Genomic DNA, 23084 nt, shown 5'->3' on the forward strand with positions numbered 1-23084 from the left:
GCCGACATGTTGTTCTCCTCCTCGTTGTGCCTTAACATACAAACCTGGGTTACATGTGTACGAGAGGTTAGTGTCTTCAGACAGAATGATGTCATCTTTCATCAGCTGATAAATACCCAACGTTTCGTTTCAAAACAACATTTAGTGTGACGCAGCACGTGTAGTTATTATCAGTGTAGATAACAGACGATGTAAGAACTCGTGTGACTCGTATCTGCAGGTTTGGTGCTAAATAACGTGACAACTAATCAAGTTATATTTCCATTGTTATATAATATATTTATGTTACGTTTGCTATAGTCTATCGATATGTAGATATATCTAGTCGGCTGTATTACCTTTTAATAGGTTAGTGCCATAAAAAATGTATCTGTAAAATAATTATGAAAAGGATTAAATAAAATAGTTCATTTAAAAAAATGTGGAAATAAATAAATGTGAAAATATAAAGACATTTAACAAAATATTACAGAATATTCCTTATAATAATCTGTTCCCTGTTTTTACTTTTCCATATCATATCTAAGGAAAAGCAAAAATAGCAAAAATAAAGTGATAAAAACAGAAAAAAGAATACTTCAAATACTTAAAAAACAGATTTATTTAAATATATGAGCAATTACATTAAAATGCTTATTATTTTCTTTTTGGTATTTGTCTTATATTTTCACATTTATTTCTCTTTATATTTCTTATTTATTAAACTAAATAGCTGTACGCTCATGTTGACGCCTCCCTGCTGCTCTGTCTCAGGGCTCTGTCGCAGCGTGGAGGTCTTCCCTCTCTGGAGCATCTCAACCTGTCCGGCTGCCTCCTGATCACCGAGGTGGGGCTGCAGGAGCTGGTGTCCGCCTGTCCGTCCCTCAACGACGAGCATTTCTATTACTGCGACAACATTAACGGTAACACTCACAAGTCCAACTGTTCTCTGAAACAGACGTTTAGTGAAGTGCTTTGGAAACAAGCTGCGGGAATATTAACCCTTGTGCCTCACGGGGGACACGTTCGTCTGTGTGAATGCATATTACTAACATTTAGTAAGTGTACCATCAGAACCTTTAAGTTATAATAAAGTGTAATATAAGTACAGTAAGAACCTTTAAGTTATAATAAAGTGTAATATAAGTACAGTAAGAACCTTTAAGTTATAATAAAGTGTAATATAAGTACAGTCAGAACCTTTAAGTTATAATAAAGTGTAATATAAGTACAGTCAGATCCTTTAAGTTATAATAAAGTGTAATATAAGTACAGTCAGAACCTTTAAGTTATAATAAAGTGTAATATAAATACAGTCAGAACCTTTAAGTTAATAATAAAGTGTAATATAAGTACAGTCAGAACCTTTAAGTTATAATAAAGTGTAATATAAATACAGTCAGAACCTTTAAGTTATAATAAAGTGTAATATAAGTACAGTCAGAACCTTTAAGTTATAATAAAGTGTAATATAAATACAGTCAGAACCTTTAAGTTATAATAAAGTGTAATATAAATACAGTCAGAACCTTTAAGTTATAATAAAGTGTAATATAAATACAGTCAGAACCGTTAAGTTAATAATAAAGTGTAATATAAGTACAGTCAGAACCTTAAGTTATAATAAAGTGTAATATAAGTACAGTCAGAACCCTTAAGTTATAATAAAGTGTAATATAAATACAGTCGAACCTTAAGTTATAATAAAGTGTAATATAAGTACAGTCAGATCCCTTTAAGTTATAATAAAGTGTAATATAATACAGTCAGAACCTTTAAGTTAATACTAAAGTGTAATATAAGTACAGTCAGATCCTTTAAGTTATAATAAAGTGTATATAAATACAGTCAGAACCTTTAAGTTAATAATAAAGTGTAATATAAGTACAGTCAGAACCTTTAAGTTAATAATAAAGTGTAATATAATACAGTCAGAACCTTTAAGTTATAATAAAGTGTAATATAAGTACAGTCAGATCCTTTAAGTTATAATAAGTGTGATATAAATACAGTCAGAACCTTTAAGTTATAATAAAGTGTAATATAAATACAGTCAGAACCCTTTAAGTTATAATAAAGTGTAATATAAGTACAGTCAGATCCTTTAAGTTATAATAAAGTGTAATATAAATACAGTCAGAACCTTTAAGTTAATAATAAAGTGTAATATAAGTACAGTCAGAACCTTTAAGTTAATAATAAAGTGTAATATAAATACAGTCAGAACCTTTAAGTTATAATAAAGTGTAATATAAGTACAGTCAGATCCTTTAAGTTATAATAAAGTGTGATATAAATACAGTCAGAACCTTTAAGTTATAATAAAGTGTAATATAAATACAGTCAGAACCCTTAAGTTATAATAAAGTGTAATATAAGTACAGTCAGAACCTTTAAGTTATAATAAGTGTAATATAAATACAGTCAGAACCCTTAAGTTATAATAAAGTGTAATATAATACAGTCAGAACCTTTAAGTTATAATAAAGTGTAATATAAGTACAGTCAGAACCTTTAAGTTATAATAAGTGTAATATAAGTACAGTCAGAACCCTTAAGTTATAATAAGTGTAATATAAATACAGTCAGAACCTTTAAGTTTAATAAAGTGTAATATAAAGTACAGTCAGAACCTTTAGTTATAATAAATGTAATATAAGTACAGTCAGAACCTTTAAGTTATAATAAAGTGTAATATAAGTACAGTCAGAACCTTTAAGTTATAATAAAGTGTAATATAAGTAAAGTCAGAACCTTTAGTTATAATAAAGTGTAATATAAATACAGTCAGATCTTTAAGGTTAAAATCAACTTTAATTACAGTGTACATGCAGATCCTTTAAGTATAATAAGTGGTAATATAAGTACAGTCAGAACCTTTAAGTTATAATAAAGTGTAATATAAATACAGTCAGATCCTTTAAGTTATAATAAAGTGTATATAAATACAGTCAGAACCTTTAAGTATAAGAAAGTGTAATATAAGTACAGTCAGATCCTTTAAGTTATAATAAAGTGTAATATAAGTACAGTCAGATCCTTTAAGTTATAATAAAGTGTAATATAAGTACAGTCAGAACCTTTAAGTTATAATAAAGTGTAATATAAGTACAGTCAGAACCTTTAAGTTATAATAAAGTGTAATATAAGTACAGTCAGAACCTTTAAGTTATAATAAAGTGTAATATAAGTACAGTCAGAACCTTTAAGTTATAATAAAGTGTAATATAAATACAGTCAGATCCTTTAAGTTATAATAAAGTGTAATATAAATACAGTCAGAACCTTTAAGTTATAATAAAGTGTAATATAAATACAGTCAGAACCTTTAAGTTATAATAAAGTGTAATATAAATACAGTCAGATCCTTTAAGTTAATAATAAAGTGTAATATAAATACAGTCAGATCCTTTAAGTTATAATAAAGTGTAATATAAGTACAGTCAGATCCTTTAAGTTATAATAAAGTGTAATATAAATACAGTCAGAACCTTTAAGTTATAATAAAGTGTAATATAAATACAGTCAGAACCTTTAAGTTATACTAAAGTGTAATATAAATACAGTCAGAACCTTTAAGTTATACTAAAGTGTAATATAAATACAGTCAGAACCTTTAAGTTATACTAAAGTGTAATATAAATACAGTCAGAACCTTTAAGTTATAATAAAGTGTAATATAAGTACAGTCAGAACCCTTAAGTTATAATAAAGTGTAATATAAATACAGTCAGAACCTTTAAGTTATAATAAAGTGTAATATAAGTACAGTCAGAACCTTTAAGTTATAATAAAGTGTAATATAAGTACAGTCAGAACCCTTAAGTTATAATAAAGTGTAATATAAATACAGTCAGAACCTTTAAGTTATAATAAAGTGTAATATAAGTACAGTCAGAACCCTTAAGTTATAATAAAGTGTAATATAAGTACAGTCAGAACCTTTAAGTTATAATAAAGTGTAATATAAGTACAGTCAGAACCTTTAAGTTATAATAAAGTGTAATATAAGTACAGTCAGAACCTTTAAGTTATAATAAAGTGTAATATAAGTACAGTCAGAACCCTTAAGTTATAATAAAGTGTAATATAAATACAGTCAGAACCTTTAAGTTATAATAAAGTGTAATATAAGTACAGTCAGAACCTTTAAGTTATAATAAAGTGTAATATAAGTACAGTCAGATCCTTTAAGTTATAATAAAGTGTAATATAAGTACAGTCAGATCCTTTAAGTTATAATAAAGTGTAATGTAAGTACAGTCAGATCCTTTAAGTTATAATAAAGTGTAATATAAGTACAGTCAGAACCTTTAAGTTATAATAAAGTGTAATATAAGTACAGTCAGAACCTTTAAGTTATAATAAAGTGTAATATAAGTACAGTCAGAACCTTTAAGTTATAATAAAGTGTAATATAAGTACAGTCAGAACCTTTAAGTTATAATAAAGTGTAATATAAGTACAGTCAGAACCTTTAAGTTATAATAAAGTGTAATATAAGTACAGTCAGATCCTTTAAGTTATAATAAAGTGTAATATAAGTACAGTCAGATCCTTTAAGTTATAATAAAGTGTAATATAAGTACAGTCAGATCCTTTAAGTTATAATAAAGTGTAATATAAATACAGTCAGATCCTTTAAGTTAATAATAAAGTGTAATATAAGTACAGTCAGAACCTTTAAGTTATAATAAAGTGTAATATAAATACAGTCAGATCCTTTAAGTTATAATAAAGTGTAATATAAATACAGTCAGATCCTTTAAGTTATAATAAAGTGTAATATAAGTACAGTCAGAACCTTTAAGTTATAATAAAGTGTAATATAAGTACAGTCAGAACCTTTAAGTTATAATAAAGTGTAATATAAGTACAGTCAGAACCTTTAAGTTATAATAAAGTGTAATATAAGTACAGTCAGAACCTTTAAGTTATAATAAAGTGTAATATAAGTACAGTCAGAACCTTTAAGTTATAATAAAGTGTAATATAAGTACAGTCAGATCCTTTAAGTTATAATAAAGTGTAATATAAGTACAGTCAGATCCTTTAAGTTATAATAAAGTGTAATATAAGTACAGTCAGATCCTTTAAGTTATAATAAAGTGTAATATAAATACAGTCAGATCCTTTAAGTTAATAATAAAGTGTAATATAAGTACAGTCAGAACCTTTAAGTTATAATAAAGTGTAATATAAATACAGTCAGATCCTTTAAGTTATAATAAAGTGTAATATAAATACAGTCAGATCCTTTAAGTTATAATAAAGTGTAATATAAGTACAGTCAGAACCTTTAAGTTATAATAAAGTGTAATATAAGTACAGTCAGAACCTTTAAGTTATAATAAAGTGTAATATAAGTACAGTCAGAACCTTTAAGTTATAATAAAGTGTAATATAAGTACAGTCAGAACCTTTAAGTTATAATAAAGTGTAATATAAGTACAGTCAGAACCTTTAAGTTATAATAAAGTGTAATATAAATACAGTCAGATCCTTTAAGTTATAATAAAGTGTAATATAAATACAGTCAGAACCTTTAAGTTATAATAAAGTGTAATATAAATACAGTCAGAACCTTTAAGTTATAATAAAGTGTAATATAAATACAGTCAGATCCTTTAAGTTAATAATAAAGTGTAATATAAATACAGTCAGATCCTTTAAGTTATAATAAAGTGTAATATAAGTACAGTCAGATCCTTTAAGTTATAATAAAGTGTAATATAAATACAGTCAGATCCTTTAAGTTATAATAAAGTGTAATATAAGTACAGTCAGATCCTTTAAGTTAATAATAAAGTGTAATATAAATACAGTCAGATCCTTTAAGTTATAATAAAGTGTAATATAAGTACAGTCAGATCCTTTAAGTTATAATAAAGTGTAATATAAATACAGTCAGAACCTTTAAGTTATAATAAAGTGTAATATAAATACAGTCAGAACCCTTAAGTTATAATAAAGTGTAATATAAATACAGTCAGAACCTTTAAGTTATAATAAAGTGTAATATAAGTACAGTCAGAACCTTTAAGTTATAATAAAGTGTAATATAAGTACAGTCAGAACCTTTAAGTTATAATAAAGTGTAATATAAGTACAGTCAGAACCTTTAAGTTATAATAAAGTGTAATATAAGTACAGTCAGATCCTTTAAGTTATAATAAAGTGTAATATAAGTACAGTCAGATCCTTTAAGTTATAATAAAGTGTAATATAAGTACAGTCAGATCCTTTAAGTTATAATAAAGTGTAATATAAATACAGTCAGAACCTTTAAGTTATAATAAAGTGTAATATAAGTACAGTCAGAACCTTTAAGTTATAATAAAGTGTAATATAAGTACAGTCAGAACCTTTAAGTTATAATAAAGTGTAATATAAGTACAGTCAGAACCTTTAAGTTATAATAAAGTGTAATATAAGTACAGTCAGATCCTTTAAGTTATAATGAAGTGTAATATAAGTACAGTCAGATCCTTTAAGTTATAATAAAGTGTAATATAAGTACAGTCAGATCCTTTAAGTTATAATAAAGTGTAATATAAATACAGTCAGAACCTTTAAGTTATAATAAAGTGTAATATAAATACAGTCAGAACCTTTAAGTTATAATAAAGTGTAATATAAGTACAGTAAGAACCTTTAAGTTATAATAAAGTGTAATATAAATACAGTCAGAACCTTTAAGTTATAATAAAGTGTAATATAAATACAGTCAGATCCTTTAAGTTATAATAAAGTGTAATATAAATACAGTCAGATCCTTTAAGTTATAATAAAGTGTAATATAAGTACAGTCAGATCCTTTAAGTTATAATAAAGTGTAATATAAGTACAGTCAGAACCTTTAAGTTATAATAAAGTGTAATATAAGTACAGTCAGAACCTTTAAGTTATAATAAAGTGTAATATAAGTACAGTCAGAACCTTTAAGTTATAATAAAGTGTAATATAAATACAATCAGATCCTTTAAGTTATAATAAAGTGTAATATAAATACAGTCAGATCCTTTAAGTTATAATAAAGTGTAATATAAATACAGTCAGATCCTTTAAGTTAATAATAAAGTGTAATATAAGTACAGTCAGATCCTTTAAGTTATAATAAAGTGTAATATAAATACAGTCAGATCCTTTAAGTTAATAATAAAGTGTAATATAAGTACAGTCAGATCCTTTAAGTTAATAATAAAGTGTAATATAAATACAGTCAGAACCTTTAAGTTATAATAAAGTGTAATATAAGTACAGTCAGATCCTTTAAGTTAATAATAAAGTGTAATATAAGTACAGTCAGAACCTTTAAGTTATAATAAAGTGTAATATAAATACAGCATTTATTATACGGACAATAATTAAATAATATTCTCTAAACAAACATTTAACTGACAATAAATGAATATTTGGTAAAAAAGATTTACTCAGTAAAAGTGGAAAATAATTTTAATATTTAATAATTTTATAGCAATTTTAGGAAAATACATTTTTTATTTTTTAAGATTAAAACAATAAGATATTCATCAAAATCAATGTTGTTGCTCGTCATTGAAGTATCCCAGACTGGAACTATATATTCTAAATAATCTCCTTCATGTTTAGTTTACAGAAAGTATTAACGTGTAAACAAACATTTGAAGGGTGAACGTTAATAATTGTAGTTTTAATCTGGACTGACGGGTTAAAAGATTTAACTGAAAGTAAATATTAATAAATATTTGTATTGTCACTTTGTGAGGCACAAGAGTTAAAGTAGATGTGAACGTGAAATGTTTTGCGTGGAGACTTTAACCAACATTAACCCCACAGCATGTGAGCCCGTGTGTAACAGGTGCTGCTGAGCTGCCAGGTGAGTCGGCCTCACATGCTGCCGCCAGCAGTTACTAAACATGAGGATGATTATCAGGGTGAAAGAGTCAAACATGCAACTCGTACAGCATGAAACATGTGTACATGAGGCATTATGTAATGTAACTGTTAGTTTAAATCTACACAGTTACAAACATGATCTCTGATGTTTCCTCTCGTCTCACACAAGAACCTCAAAACTGAGCAGTGCCTTAAGTATTGGTGTATATTCAGTATGTCAGCGTATATACATTATATAAGCATTAGTCCTACCGCGTGCCGTTCCTCGCTGACCTCTGTGCACGTTTCTCTGCAGGTCCTCACGCAGACACGGCCAGCGGCTGCCAGAACCTGCAGTGTGGCTTCAGAGCCTGCTGCCGCTCAGGAGAGTGAATCCTGAACGTCTGCTTTTTATTGCACTTTATTCTGGGATTACTCAGTCGTCACTTCAAAGATGTTTCTGGATGAGACTGTAATCTTGCTCCTGTTATTTCCACTTCCTTCTATATTAAATGGAAATAATCTATAACGGATTTGAAGTGTCGGAACATTTACATTCTGGTTCCTTTTGTTGGTTTGGAAAATAAACAAGCTAGAATCATAAACACCAAGAAGTTAGTTAGATAAACCTGTTTGTCACTAAAACTATACGGAATATTAAACGTCTTGTTCCTGCTGTTCATGACCAGGCCTGCAATGATCAGACAGATAAATAATCTATTAATAAGTGTCTGAGTCTTTCCTGCACAAATCTGGAGATTTGCTGCTTCTCTCTGTTTTATACCATATTAGTGACAGAACAAGACGTTTTATAGACGGTAGATCGAGATCTAGAGGACAATCTGCAGATTAAGTGATGAGCAAAATAATCGTTGGTTGCAGCCCAGTTTACTGCGTCACAGGAAGTGCTTCATGATGATGCTGCGTCACATGACACACAGGAAGTGCTTCATGATGATGCTGCGTCACATGACACACAGGAAGTGCTTCATGATGATGAGGGCTGATGAAGAGTGATGACTTTACATTTGTTCTTCACCTATGATCTGCAGCAGGATGTTTGTTTAAGTCTTGCATGAGGAGGAAGACGTTCTATTGGAAATGTTCATAAACAGAAAAATAAAAGTATCTTGGGGTAAAAATGTCTGTTGGTGTTTTGAATCTTACAACATTTTAAAAGTACGAAGATTTCAGAAAACTGTGAAAAGTTTTGTCACTTTCAGTTGATTTAAAACGAGAGAAGATTTGTTGACTAATCGTTGCAGCTGCAGTTTCCTGAGATATCGGTTACATTTGAATGCAACACAACCCTGTGATGATATTATTATTAAATATGTGAATAAAGATCCTGTTGGAACTTCACTGTTCTGCTCTCACATGTCAACAGTTTAATCAGGTTTCTGTCCGAAAGTGAAGCGACATTTTAATATCGATAAAGTGAAGCGACATTTTAATATCAATAAAGTGAAGCGACATTTTAATATCAATAAAGTGAAGCGACATTTTAATATCGATAAAGTGAAGCGACATTTTAATATCAATAAAGTGAAGCGACATTTTAATATCAATAAAGTGAAGCGACATTTTAATATCAATAAAGTGAAGCGACACATTTTAATATCAAAGTGAAGCGACACATTTTAATATCAATAAAGTGAAGCGACACATTTTAATATCAATAAAGTGAAGCGACACATTTTAATATCAATAAAGTGAAGCGACACATTTTAATATCAATAAAGTGAAGCGACATTTTAATATCGATAAAGTGAAGCGACATTTTAATATCAATAAAGTGAAGCGACACATTTTAATATCAATAAAGTGAAGCGACATTTTAATATCGATAAAGTGAAGCGACATTTTAATATCGATAAAGTGAAGCGACATTTTAATATCGATAAAGTGAAGCGACATTTTAATATCGATAAAGTGAAGCGACACATTTTAATATCGATAAAGTGAAGCGACATTTTAATATCGATAAAGTGAAGCGACCTTTTAATATCGATAAAGTGAAGCGACATTTTAATATCGATAAAGTGAAGCGACATTTTAATATCGATAAAGTGAAGCGACACATTTTAATATCAATAAAGTGAAGCGACACATTTTAATATCAATAAAGTGAAGCGACACATTTTAATATCAATAAAGTGAAGCGACACATTTTAATATCAATAAAGTGAAGCGACACATTTTAATATCAATAAAGTGAAGCGACACATTTTAATATCAATAAAGTGAAGCGACACATTTTAATATCGATAAAGTGAAGCGACATTTTAATATCAATAAAGTGAAGCGACACATTTTAATATCAATAAAGTGAAGCGACATTTTAATATCAATAAAGTGAAGCGACACATTTTAATATCAATAAAGTGAAGCGACACATTTTAATATCAATAAAGTGAAGCGACACATTTTAATATCGATAAAGTGAAGCGACATTTTAATATCAATAAAGTGAAGCGACACATTTTAATATCAATAAAGTGAAGCGACATTTTAATATCAATAAAGTGAAGCGACACAGGAAGTTTGAAACGAGGGATCTTTGTGTTTCGAGCAGATTGTTGCATCAGATCAGTTTTACTTTTAGGAACTTGTAAAACAAATCTTATGTTTTAATCATTGATATTTAATAAGCTTCTCTTCTGGACGAGGCTGTGATCTAATGTTTAACCTCGTGACTAACTTGTTAAACATTCATAACAACATTACAGGTAACAGAAACATGAAACGAGATTTATTTGGTTGGTTTTTAATAGCGTGGCCGGCAGACATGAAGCATTCTGGGTAGTTTAGTGAACAGCGCATGTAACAAGTTTTATAACTTTTATAACCATTAGTTTTGTTGTGTTTATAAAGTAAAGAGTAAAATACAACCGGATAATATTTACAATGATTGTAACACAATCATCCAAAATCTAAAAATAAAACATTTCATTTAGTTTTCTTCACATAAATGAAATAATTCAGTCGACTATTTAAAAATATAAAGTTGTTTAAAAAAGCTTTGGCGACCCCTGGTGCGGGTCGGGACCCTCAGGTTGGAAACTGATGGATCTTATATTTACCTGATAAATCCCTGAAATATACATTAGATATACAATAAAGTGCAAACTGAGTCATTTCATAAAGTTATCGGGTACGTACGAGCGAGGCCAGGTACACCCACACAGACAGCACGTTGTTGGGGTACGGGTGCACGTACACGGCCAGGGCGAACTCCACGTTAGAAGCCTGAACGTTGTGGACTCCGGTGCTGAACACGGCCTCCACGATGGGCCGGACCTCTGAGAAGGGCAGGTGCAGAGGGAACCCTGAGATCTGCAGAGAAACAGGAGCTTCTACACCAGCTGTCCATCACATGTCAAACGTTTACTGCTGTGAGCAGATGTTCAGCAGCAGGTGGGAAACCTTCATGTCACATCCAGTGGAGGTCACAGGAGAACATGCTCAACACAAAACACTATCTCTGAGGAAGTTACATCACATCTGTGGAGACATCAGCTTCTGGAAATAAATATTTAAGACTTTCTGCAGTATTTGCAGAAGCTGCATATGTATGAATATTTATAGCTAATATGTATTTAACAGACTTATAGATCCTAAATGCATCCTATAGACAACATTTGATTTCTAACTTCTCATTCATTATTATCATTCTAGTGATTATTATTACTTATTTTTATGGTTTATTGTTTCTATATGTTATTATTAATATTGTGTCTATTCAACAGCAGTGTTTGATTGATTTATTTGATATGACTTTAAAAACCAATAAAAGACCTCGAGCTGAAACTAAAACGCCCGTCAGTGATTTATGAGTCAAAGTTATTTCCTCATGGAAACTAAATGACATCCTGTGTTTGCAGGTCAGACTCACCCTGTTGTCTCCCAGCAGGCTTTGCAGCTCGTGGCGGTGACCCTCCGCCACGTCCCGCCCGCCGCTCAGCTCCAGTTTGGGCAGGAACTGCTTCAGCGTGGTGGTGCAGAAGCGGTTCCAGCGGGTCGGGTGACGCGGGCGCCACTCCGTCATCTTCTCCTTCAGGATCTTCTCGATTCTACGGAGACACGGTGAATGTTACTTGTGCGTAATCGTAGCCGCACGTGTTCAGACATGACACCGCAGAGGCAACTCACCGGTCCTGAAGCTCCGCGGCCGCCGCTCTGTCCGTGCGCCGATACACCAGCTCCTCTGGCTGAAGGAAGGGTTTCATTTTATAACATTTACTTTAACAAACTTTACCACCTGACTAATCCCCCTTTTACTTTTCAAATGTATTTCTTTATTTATTTCTAAGTATTCGTCATTTTCTTTATTACATTTTCCACTTTATATCAATTTATTCATAATTATTAGTATTTTAATATTTGATTATTAATAAATGCTACAGTAAGTTTATTCATAAACACAAGTTTACGTTAACTTACCAAACAACTGAGACGTTTAAAGACAAATAGACATAAAGAAAGAAACGCTTTAAAGGAGACGATGTTGTCGGGCAGATTATCATTTCACAAACAGGAATAACTACTTGTATACGTGTATATTACATATATATATCTCTATATTAATAATAATACAGAGATGAAGACAGCGGGCCTCACCTGCACGCTCGACAGCCCCGGGTGAGAGAAGGATCTGGAGAAGAACGGCTTCCACAGTTTGGCTTTAGTCGTGTCAAAGCTCATCGTCATGGGTGACGTATATTCCTGAATGTTTAACCACACCTGAACACAAAGTCACAGAAGGGGAAAGATGCTGCTGTGATCGACAGGAAGTGACGAGTGTGAGAGCGCTGCAGAGCGATCCGTCATCAGAGTTCCTGTTGTTGTCAGTGTGACGACATCCTGAGAGCAGCGGTCACCTGACCCGCTCTGCAGCTGCAGTACACTCAGAGTTACACACTGCAGCGCTCTCTCTCTCAATACTGCACCGACTGTCCCCCCCCCCCCCCCCCGTGTCTCCCCGCTCTCACGTTGTCAGCGTTGACCATGCAGCCCACCGTCTGCAGCGGGCAGAAAGTGTCGTACTGTCCGTAGAACTGACCGCTGCTGGGATTCCAGATCAGGTAGCGGCTCTGCTCGAAGGTCAACACATACGCTGACGGTCCCTGAGAGATTAATCAGAGACATTAGTGCTGAGTCACGAGTCACGAGAACACAGAGGAGGAACGTTAAGGACGTTCTGCTGGAGACATGACTGCACAAAATAAATAAAATGTTCGTGCAGCTGCAGAAAGACTCAGAAGTCATTATTTGTTATTGACTAATAACAACGACCTGATGTGGGACAAAGCTTCTCACCTCAGGTATAGCCGTGCCAATTATAAGCCAGGCTTTCTTGCCCATAGACAGGAAGTAGTTGCACAACAGTACAGCATGTTCTTCTTCGTCTCCTGCGAGCAGCGTGAGGAATTGCTGAAAACAAGAAGACGAGAAGTTAGTGCGAGATGAGAATCTCCTTCTCTAGTCACAAAACGTCCGAGCGGATTCACTCACATCACAAGTGCTCCACAAGTCGCAGGCGCCAGAGAACGACACTCTGTCCGGCAGAGAAGGGATGAGCGACACGAACCGGGCCACCAGCGCCTGCGTGAGGATAAGTGAGCGTCACTGCACAGTCAATTTAAATATAAAATATAAAAGAGGAATAAATACAAATATTAATACATGTATATTTATATATTTAAAAATATTTATTTATTGCATATAAATAACTTATGTGTATTTTTTTTTTTCATATTTCTTTTACTATTTTAAGGGCCGAGCTGTCAATCAACTGGCTGTGGGCGGGCCTTTGTGCCTGCACACAGGACTCTTTATGTCACTTTATATTTCCACATTATTGCTTTTTAAACAGACTTTCTTGTGTCATGGCAGTCCTATGACTCCTTTTGTACATCATGCGACTGACCGTGGCCTCCTGGGGGTTATTGGGGAAAGCGTCCAGTAACTCCTGGGGGGGGTTGAGTGGTCGGATGTAGCGAGTGATGAAGACCGTCTTCCCATTGAGGTCTATGATGGAGGTGACACAGGGCCGGTCTGGGTAGCTTTGTGCTGCGTCCCTCTCAAACCTCTCTGCCGCCTGCATTAAGCGCTCGTCCTCTTGGCTGTCAAACTGCACACAAAGGTCAAAGGTTACAGCAGAGGACGCAGCTCAGCACTGGGGACATGACTTCATGTGCGATCATGGATGGACGTTTACCTTTCCTTCCTTAATCTAGCGTTATGTCGCAGAGCAAAAGCAAAAACGTGGCACAAAAGGACGACAAACACAAAACAGATGAAAACGTTGATGTGAACATTTCTGATGAAGCACATGTTCTGTACCTTCACCGCTCTGTTCCCGTGTGCAAAGGTAGATATCTATTCAAAGACACATTAATTACAATATAAAGAATAAAAGGCACCTCAACATCATGAATAAACAATAACAAGAAACAGGAACTCAAGAGAAATTAACTGGATGTAAACACACACAGTGATGCATGCTGGGTACTAAAAACACGAGGACCTACCTTCTCCCTCACGGGCTCTCCGGGCACCAGCTGAGGCTCGATGGTGATGAAGAGGGTGATGAAGGCTCCCTCGCTCAGGCTTTGCAAAGTGTCGTACCCCCCGTTAGGGCCGTGGCTGCGCTCTTTACTGTAGCCCAGCAGCACAGCCGGCGTGTTCACCTTGAAGGTCCCGTCAATCTGTGGGAGGGAACAACGAGTCGGTCAGGACGGAGGCAGGACGGAGGCAGGACGGAGGCAGGACGGAGGCAGGACGGAGGCAGGACGGCTGCGCGGCCTCTGATGCTCACAGCTCTCACCCGGCACTGAGAATAAATGGTGCTGAAGGGAATCTTGACGGAGCCGAGCCAGTGCTTCTCCACGCGGCTGTGAATCGACTTCCCTCTGTCTTTGTCGTTCTGAGGAGCGAAGAGGGTTAATTATGAAGCGAAGAACAAATAATACGTAGAGTTCATTCATAACGTTGACTCAGAACTCTGAATGAACATTTACTGCAACTTTGCATCTGTACTGATGTTTAAAGTGTCTGTGCACAGCTGCAGATACACATGAGGCTGCACTAATATTATTATTATTATTATTATTATTATTATAATATTATTATTATTATAATACTATTATTATTATATTAGTTATATTAGTTATATTATTATTATAGTATTAGAATAGTAATAAGATTATAGTATAACTAAGTATGATTATAATAGTAAATAATATTATATGAGGTGAGAGTAGAAGAATAGGAGTAATAGAGAAGATGAGATAGGTAAATTAGGGATACGAAAGAGTAAGATATAATAAATAAGAATAAGAAAGAAGTAGTATATATAATAATATTATTAGAATAATATTATTATAATAGATGATGATTAGTATTATAATATAATAATATATTATAATAATAATAATAATATAATTATTATTATAATAATAATATAATATTATTATAATAATATATATATATTATTATTATAATAATATGATATATTATTATTATAATATAATAATAGATTATAATATATTATTATATTATTATAATAGTAATAATATTATAGTATAATAATATTATTATAATAATAATATTATTATTATATATTATTATTATAATAATAATATAATATTATTATAATATTATTATTATATTATTATTATTATTATTATTATTATTATTATTATATTATTATTATTATATCAGTAGAGTCAGACTCCAGTTTCAGACTCTGTGATACAAACATTTCCAATAACTGCAGAGTTTAAAGTCCAGACGTCGTCATTTAGTGAAACAAGAAATCCCAACACATCTGCACAGATATTTTACTTCTGTTGGAGTTTAACCTCAAAATCAGTTTTCTCTCCTGCACTGACGCGTTTTATTAATCAAAAAGAAAGACAACTCAAAAGATTAACACTTAAAACACTTATTTCTAAAAAAGATCCTCGATGGAAAAACAACAATTTAATAAAAAAGCAAACTTGTTTAATCTGATTAATCTCTATTTAAATTGAGGGTTTTGTTGAAAGATTGTTTTTATAAGACATTTAAAACCTCAACAGAAGCTTGAAACGTAGATTCCTGCAGATATTAAGAGTGATACAGTTACTGCTCATGTGTCACTCACCACTCCAGTCTCATAAACCACCTCATCGAACATGTTGATGAACACTTCGTCTTTCACGGACTGCAACACAGCAGCGCTGTAGTCGCCATTTGGGGCGCTGGAGAAAAGCAGAAGAAGAAAAAGAGTTTTACATTTCAGAGAACCTGTTGGAGCTCAGAGGCTGGACCGCTCTCTGCAGAGGAGCAACACGCAGACGCTGGACATGTTTAGCCTCTTTATGTTGTTTTCGTGTCTCTTTGGAGTCTTGTTCCGGTCACTCTGCGTCTCTCCGTCAGTAATCCGTCCATGCCCTGAGCTACAGTCTCTGGAAAGAGTCGTGTGTTTTGAAGGTAATAAAAGTGGATGAAGCTGATTTGGAAGCAGCACCCAGCTGCCATAAAGCAGACGTAAACATTGATCAGAAGAGTTCACAGTCGTCACCTGAACGGCAGCTGCAGCTCTTCGTTCCAGCAGGGGTTCGGTCCGTCAGCTGTGGTTGTTTGAAGAACCGTGCGCTGGAAGGAAACCTCCACAAAGGGCCTCACCTGTACCTGCAGCAGACACATCGTTAAGATCACCTGCAGAGAAACATCTGGCAGCCAATCAGCTGGGCAGTGTTTAGTACCTGGCTGAGGAGCCAATCGCTGCCCTGGATGGCTGCCTGAGACGACTGTCCAGGTTTACTGAAATAAAAAAGGTTCATCGTTCCGTCACGTGTATAAAAAGATTGGTTGTTATCTGTGAGAGGATTTGACTCCACGTGAGCTCACCTGCTCTGGGGCCTGCGGACGGGGACGTCGTAGGCGCGGATGATGTTGACCAGAAGTTTAATGTCTCCGTCAGACAGATTCTGAGCCGTCACCTTCTTCCTCTCCTTCCTCTGAGGTTTCAGCGGCCGCTTGGGTTCAGCCAGCTTGAAAAGGTTCATTCCCAGAATCCTGAGCGTCGAAGCAAACAGCTGTTTATTCTTTAGTCGACAGCCAACAAGGGACGGCAAACTACTCATAATACAGATATCATAATGTGAGGGAGGATTGACAGCACTCAGTCCCTCCAGGAGACGTCATCATCTCAATACCAAATTACAGTTTCTGTGGCTGTTCATGTGAACGAGAGCTGTTGAGAAGTGTTTGTATTTATTATGCATCTGCATCAGTCTGACAAACGTCTTGTTTATGAAAATCTTTCTTAAAAAAGGAAACTTAGAAATAAAGTTTCTACGGTTCTTTTTTAATGTTTTTTAAATCTGTGATAAGAGGAAAATAAACAAAAACTAAAAACTTGAATGAATGTTAATTTCAAAGTGTTTTGCTGAAATAAGCAGAATCGTGAAAGGACTGAACCCGACAGCCGGTCTAAGGTCACTACTGAACTGAACTCAGGGCGGGAGGAGAAGAAAGAGACTCCTACCCTGGACCGGCACCACTGTTAACAACGCACGGCAGGAAAACAACACAAGAGATTATTCACTTTCAACACAGCTGTGCAAAGTCAGTGACAATCGTCCTGTCTGTGTCTCAGTCACCTGTCTGTGTCTCAGTCACCTGTCTGTGTCTCAGTCACCTGTCTGTGTCTCAGTCACCTGTCTGTGTCTCAGTCACCTGTCTGTGTCTCAGTCACCTGTCTGTGTCTATCAGTCATCTGTCTGTCTCTCAGTCACCTGTCTGTGTCTCAGTCACCTGTCTGTGTCTCAGTCACCTGTCTGTGTCTCAGTCACCTGTCTGTCTCTCAGTCACCTGTCTGTGTCTCAGTCACCTGTCTGTCTCTCAGTCACCTGTCTGTGTCTCAGTCACCTGTCTGTCTCTCAGTCACCTGTCTGTGTCTCAGTCACCTGTCTGTCTATCAGTCATCTGTCTGTCTCTCAGTCACCTGTCTGTGTCTCAGTCACCTGTCTGTGTCTCAGTCACCTGTCTGTGTCTCAGTCACCTGTCTGTGTCTCAGTCACCTGTCTGTGTCTCAGTCACCTGTCTGTGTCTCAGTCACCTGTCTGTGTCTCAGTCACCTGTCTGTCTCTCAGTCACCTGTCTGTCTCTCAGTCACCTGTCTGTGTCTCAGTCACCTGTCTGTCTCTCAGTCACCTGTCTGTGTCTCAGTCACCTGTCTGTCTCTCAGTCACCTGTCTGTGTCTCAGTCACCTGTCTGTCTCTCAGTCACCTGTCTGTGTCTCAGTCACCTGTCTGTCTCTCAGTCACCTGTCTGTGTCTCAGTCACCTGTCTGTCTATCAGTCATCTGTCTGTCTCTCAGTCACCTGTCTGTGTCTCAGTCACCTGTCTGTCTCTCAGTCACCTGTCTGTCTCTCAGTCACCTGTCTGTGTCTCAGTCACCTGTCTGTCTCTCAGTCACCTGTCTGTGTCTCAGTCACCTGTCTGTCTCTCAGTCACCTGTCTGTGTCTCAGTCACCTGTCTGTCTCTCAGTCACCTGTCTGTGTCTCAGTCACCTGTCTGTGTCTCAGTCACCTGTCTGTCTCTCAGTCACCTGTCTGTGTCTCAGTCACCTGTCTGTCTATCAGTCATCTGTCTGTCTCTCAGTCATCTGTCTGTCTCTCAGTCACCTGTCTGTGTCTCAGTCACCTGTCTGTCTCTCAGTCACCTGTCTGTCTCTCGGTCACCTGTCTGTCTCTCGGTCATCTGTCTGTCTCTCGGTCACCTGTCTGTGTCTCGGTCACCTGTCTGTCTCTCGGTCACCTGTCTGTCTCTCGGTCACCTGTCTGTGTCTCGGTCACCTGTCTGTGTCTCGGTCACCTGTCTGTGTCTCAGTCACCTGTCTGTCTCTCAGTCACCTGTCTGTGTCTCAGTCACCTGTCTGTGTCTCAGTCACCTGTCTGTCTCTCAGTCACCTGTCTGTCTCTCAGTGACCTGCCTGTCTCTCAGTCGTGTTGATCCATCACATGTTAGCATCGCTCCCGTCGCCGTGTGAGCCGCTAACTCATCATCAAGTCGTCTGAACTTATGTTTACAACTGGAGCAGAAGTTCAGGCACTTTGAAAAGCGTAGAATATACAGAGATGATAAATGACATGCAGACATGCTTATTCTGCACGACGGCGTGTTAGAGCCATTGTAGGTCAAACAAAACAAATCATACAAGTAGGGAGAAATATTTGAGATTAAAGTGTTAAATTAAGAAGAATTAAGATTAAATTCACAAATGTAAAAGCTCAAAGAAGGAACTCCGTGCTTCACTTTGCTCGTTGGTTCGACTTCATTTGAAACTTCTACATTTGTGATTTAAATCTCAGAGGAATTCTGAGAGTTTTCTGGTAAACATACGACTTTAATTGTATTATTCCGTCTCCGACTGTAATGTCATTCGAACTCGTTTACGACATCGTCAGATTGTGATAGAAGAGAAAAGACGAGAAGAATAAACCGATTTGTGAACGATGAGGTTATTTACCCGATGCTTGGTATCTCCTCTTCTGTCACCAGGTCAGACAAAAGGTAGTGATGCTTGGCAAGAAGGAATCTGTTGAGGACTGATTCTCGGATCTGTGAGGAGCCAACATCGTACACTTAGTGCCATCGTGTGATTAAAGTCACGCAGGACGACATCACTGCTGCTCACCTTCTGAAGGTACTTGGCGACTAGCGCTCTGTGCGAGTCCAGATGCTCTTTAGTGTCGACCGTCTCTCCTTCTTTCAGTTTCTTCTCATATTCCTAACGTTATGTTTCACCAAAAGAGAAAATAAGAGCGAATCTATCGTCATGGTTACTTAACATTCCGCAGCAGAGACTGACCTGGAACATCTTATCCGTGACCTCTCTCTCCAGAGACGGAACAAACTTGTAATTTCGAAACTCTGCAACTTCTTGGTTCCTGAGCGTGAGCAGGCGAAATCTTTTGGATGTCTCCATCTCTTCATCCGACACAAAGTTGAACTCCTCCTGCAGCTGCTCCAGGCGGAAGTACTCCGGAGCCGTCACCTCTCCGCTGCTGGCCACCTGGAGAACCACAGGAAGACAAAGTCACAAGGTGTCTGCTGGAGTGCTCTTTGTACGCACATTATTCTGATACGCACTTTGAGCAGCTGCATGATGGAGGCATTCTTTGGGTCGTTGGGGTCCAGCCGGGACTGTGTGGCCCACTCTCCAATTCTCTTCCTGTCATAGAGTCCGGACGCCCCGATATATGTGACCGCATCAAGACGACCCAAACCACTGAAGTCAGAGAGGAAGTGATCAATTCTTTAAAAACAGGTACCAGTGAGTTTGTTACATCGACGAGGTGACTTAGAGACTGCACAGGTGTTTCATTACATACAGCTTCATTTAGTTTCCCCAACACAGTGGACCAGACTCCAGAGAGAATGTTAGAGCATTCAAACATCTGCCATTACAGGTGTGTTGCTCTGTTTGTGTTGCTGCTCTGTTTGTGTTGCTGGTCTGTTTGTGTTGCTGCTCTGTTTGTGTTGCTGCTCTGTTTGTGTTGCTGCTCTGTTTGTGTACTATTCTTTTGAATGCAGTGAAAATGTTGTTTTGAAATATAGATTGAAGCAAAAAAATATTTAGTTGGATAAAAAACGTTTTAAAATGATTACATCCATCTTTTTCAATTAATATTTGACTTTTCAACAATTACAGAGACGATACTGAGCGCTGTGTGTGTGTGTGTGCGAGAGAGGTATAGAGAAGGTGAACTATTGTACGTTTCTGTAAGGTCTGTGTCCATGTAGTGATAAAAGCTCAGCACCTTTCTGAAAAGTCCAGAGATTTTCAAGAAGCGCTCGGAGCAGCTGCACAAAGTTTCAAAGCTTTCAACTTTCCCGTGCAGCGCTACGAGCCACACAACACTGTCCTGCAGAAGAAAGACCCTGGATGTGTCAAGAGAGGGAAAGGGACGGTGCTACTGGAGAGGTGTGTTCAGGTGATGAGTCAACATCAACAATCTTTCTACAGAAGCACAGACTCCACCTTTAACCTGCAGGGACTTGAACCTTCAGATGCATTCAGGTGCTTGTAGGAAAATCTGACTTCAATGTTGTGGGAGTTTGCATCAGAAATGATTGAGCCTTGATATTAATGTGTAAGCAGGAATGAGAATGTTTATTTTACAGCAAGTTAATTAAGTTGTTGCTGTTTCTGACTTTTTAATAAACATCCCCGGCTGCATAACCTTTGATGACTAATAAAGCTAAAAGTTAAACATGATTGATTACCTAATCTAAACAAGATTCAAGTCTGAGCATGTTGCCAAGTTTATATCAAGCTGACATAAAGTAGAAATATGTATTCATGAGTACGAACAGCTGCAGGATGCTTCAGAAAGCACTAAATCATACAGGATATGGAGTTTAAGCTAAAACATGCACAACCACCAGCATTGTCCTTTACGTGACATTACCTGTGTTTGCCAGCAGGATGTTGAGACACAGGAGGGGCGAGTGGTACACCGTCCTCCCCGATCCCCCAAGAAACACAGCAGGACAGCTTCCCCGAGGTCAGCAGCGTCTGTTTGTTACTGCCGTCAGCCTCAAAGGAGAGGGGCACGTCTGAGAGGCACACAGAGGATGAGAGAGATAGATATAGATATATATATAGATATATTTGTGGCTGACAGCAGGCCTCATGGAAGTGAAATACCAACAAATATCTTTTGTTCGTTTCCACAATTTGTTCTCATCTTGTGAGTGAGGACACGGGTCACGCCTGCACACTTCCTACATGCAGCAGAAGTTTCATTGACCCGTGTCCCCACTGGCACCGACGTGATGTGCAGGTCATTGACCTTCATTAACTTATATTGTCGGTACTCTTTGATGTCTGGGATTCAGACATGTCATCTTATTTTTAGGAAAGAGAAAATGTTACGAGATAAGAAAAAACATTTTCACAGTCTGTAAATTGTTTGTCCACACAAGGAAATGCATGAATATCATACAATCTAATTTAGATGGTTATATGTTTAAGAGTAATTAAAAAGATTAAGAAACACTATTGGTCCATGGATCCCAGTTAAGACTTTAAAACCCTTCTGAATGTGTTACATGCTGCTTAGATGAACTTTCCTGTAACACCAGAACTGCTTCATGTTTAACTTTATTTAACAGTTCCTCCATTTCACTACAGCTTCTTCTTACAAACATTTTAGTGCCCTTATACAGTGTTTACACTGTGTCATCTACATAATATCTAATAATGAACAATTTATAATCCAGTGCTTCATCATTCTGCACACCTGCAGGGGAAGAGCAAAGTTTGGATGTTTAAGAACATTTGGTGCATCTGGAGTTCAGTTTCTCTTGATGGAAATGAAGAGAAAATATAAGATAAGTTCAGAGAGTGTTGCTGCAGGAGGTTTCAGGTCTGAGCTAGTTTTAAATGAAGGTATTCACCACTTCCAACACCCTCGTGGTCGAACATCACTCTCTGGTTGCTGCTGAACTCAAACTCCTCCACGGGGAAGCTGCTCGTCCCGACTGAAGGTTCTGGTACTGGAACAAACACTTGAGCCAGGAGGGAGCACGATGAGCCGACCTCCTCAAACACCTGTCCAGAGAAAATGAAACAGGTAGTAATCTGTGAGGATGTGTGGATTAAACAAAGGGGCTGCACGATAAATGTTTCTGCACTCTACCTGCAAATTGATGCTTTGGGGGCAGTTCACTATCTTGAGATTGAAAATCTGCCCGAAGTGAACTCTGAAGTCGGAGTTCAGGGAGCGGCTGTCTGTTCGGGAGACTTCTTTGTCATTGTAGAGGATCTTGGTGAAAAGAGAGCGCTTTGCAACGTCCTCTCTTCGAGCTATTTCAGCCCTGCAACAACACACATGATGAAGAGCGTCCACAGAGCAACAACACACATGATGAAGAGCGTCCACAGAGCAATAACACACATGATGAAGAGCGTCCACAGAGCAACAACAAACATGATGAAGAGCGTCCACAGAGCAACAACAAACATGATGAAGCGCGTCCACAGAGCAGCAACACACATGATGAAGAGCGTCCACAGAGCAACAGCACACATGATGAAGAGTGTCCACAGAGCAACAACACACATGATGAAGCGCGTCCACAGAGCAGCAACACACATGATGAAGAGCGTCCACAGAGCAGCAACACACATGATGAAGAGCGTCCACAGAGCAACAACACACATGATGAAGAGCGTCCACAGAG

The 23084-nt window shown here is 36.3% G+C and overlaps 2 protein-coding genes across 5 annotated transcripts in view; one reads left to right on the plus strand and one right to left on the minus strand.

Moving 5' to 3' along the window:
• The window catches only part of LOC115004596 (F-box/LRR-repeat protein 5-like), a 17597-nt gene extending 8619 nt beyond the window's left edge, over positions 1–8978 (plus strand). Inside the window, exons 10-11 of the mRNA XM_029426276.1 lie at positions 754–902; positions 8153–8978. Coding sequence (XP_029282136.1) covers positions 754–902; positions 8153–8229 — 226 coding nt within the window. The 3' untranslated portion in view covers positions 8230–8978. The remainder of the gene's footprint in view (positions 1–753; positions 903–8152) is intronic.
• Positions 8979–10257: 1279 nt separating this feature from the next.
• Positions 10258–23084, minus strand: part of cc2d2a (coiled-coil and C2 domain containing 2A) — a 30507-nt gene continuing 17680 nt past the window's right edge. For 2 of the 4 annotated variants that reach the window (XM_029426274.1, XM_029426271.1), the window contains 23 exons: positions 22541–22718; positions 22299–22452; positions 21308–21455; positions 19986–20124; positions 19705–19908; positions 19531–19623; positions 19363–19454; positions 16735–16902; positions 16590–16647; positions 16406–16515; positions 15986–16082; positions 14666–14764; positions 14370–14546; positions 14182–14217; positions 14057–14071; positions 13766–13969; positions 13351–13440; positions 13156–13269; positions 12828–12962; positions 12457–12579; positions 11989–12047; positions 11732–11909; positions 10258–11172 (listed from right to left, as the gene is read on the minus strand). In XM_029426274.1, coding sequence (XP_029282134.1) covers positions 10984–11172; positions 11732–11909; positions 11989–12047; positions 12457–12579; positions 12828–12962; positions 13156–13269; positions 13351–13440; positions 13766–13969; positions 14057–14071; positions 14182–14217; positions 14370–14546; positions 14666–14764; positions 15986–16082; positions 16406–16515; positions 16590–16647; positions 16735–16902; positions 19363–19454; positions 19531–19623; positions 19705–19908; positions 19986–20124; positions 21308–21455; positions 22299–22452; positions 22541–22718 — 2860 coding nt within the window. In that variant the 3' untranslated portion in view covers positions 10258–10983. The remainder of the gene's footprint in view (positions 11173–11731; positions 11910–11988; positions 12048–12456; positions 12580–12827; positions 12963–13155; positions 13270–13350; positions 13441–13765; positions 13970–14056; positions 14072–14181; positions 14218–14369; positions 14547–14665; positions 14765–15985; positions 16083–16405; positions 16516–16589; positions 16648–16734; positions 16903–19362; positions 19455–19530; positions 19624–19704; positions 19909–19985; positions 20125–21307; positions 21456–22298; positions 22453–22540; positions 22719–23084) is intronic. The other 2 variants (XM_029426272.1, XM_029426273.1) reach the window with 2 other exon arrangements.

This window comes from Cottoperca gobio, unplaced genomic scaffold, assembly GCF_900634415.1.
Source record: "Cottoperca gobio unplaced genomic scaffold, fCotGob3.1 fCotGob3_149arrow_ctg1, whole genome shotgun sequence".
In the NCBI taxonomy this organism is placed as follows: Eukaryota; Metazoa; Chordata; class Actinopteri; order Perciformes; family Bovichtidae; genus Cottoperca; species Cottoperca gobio.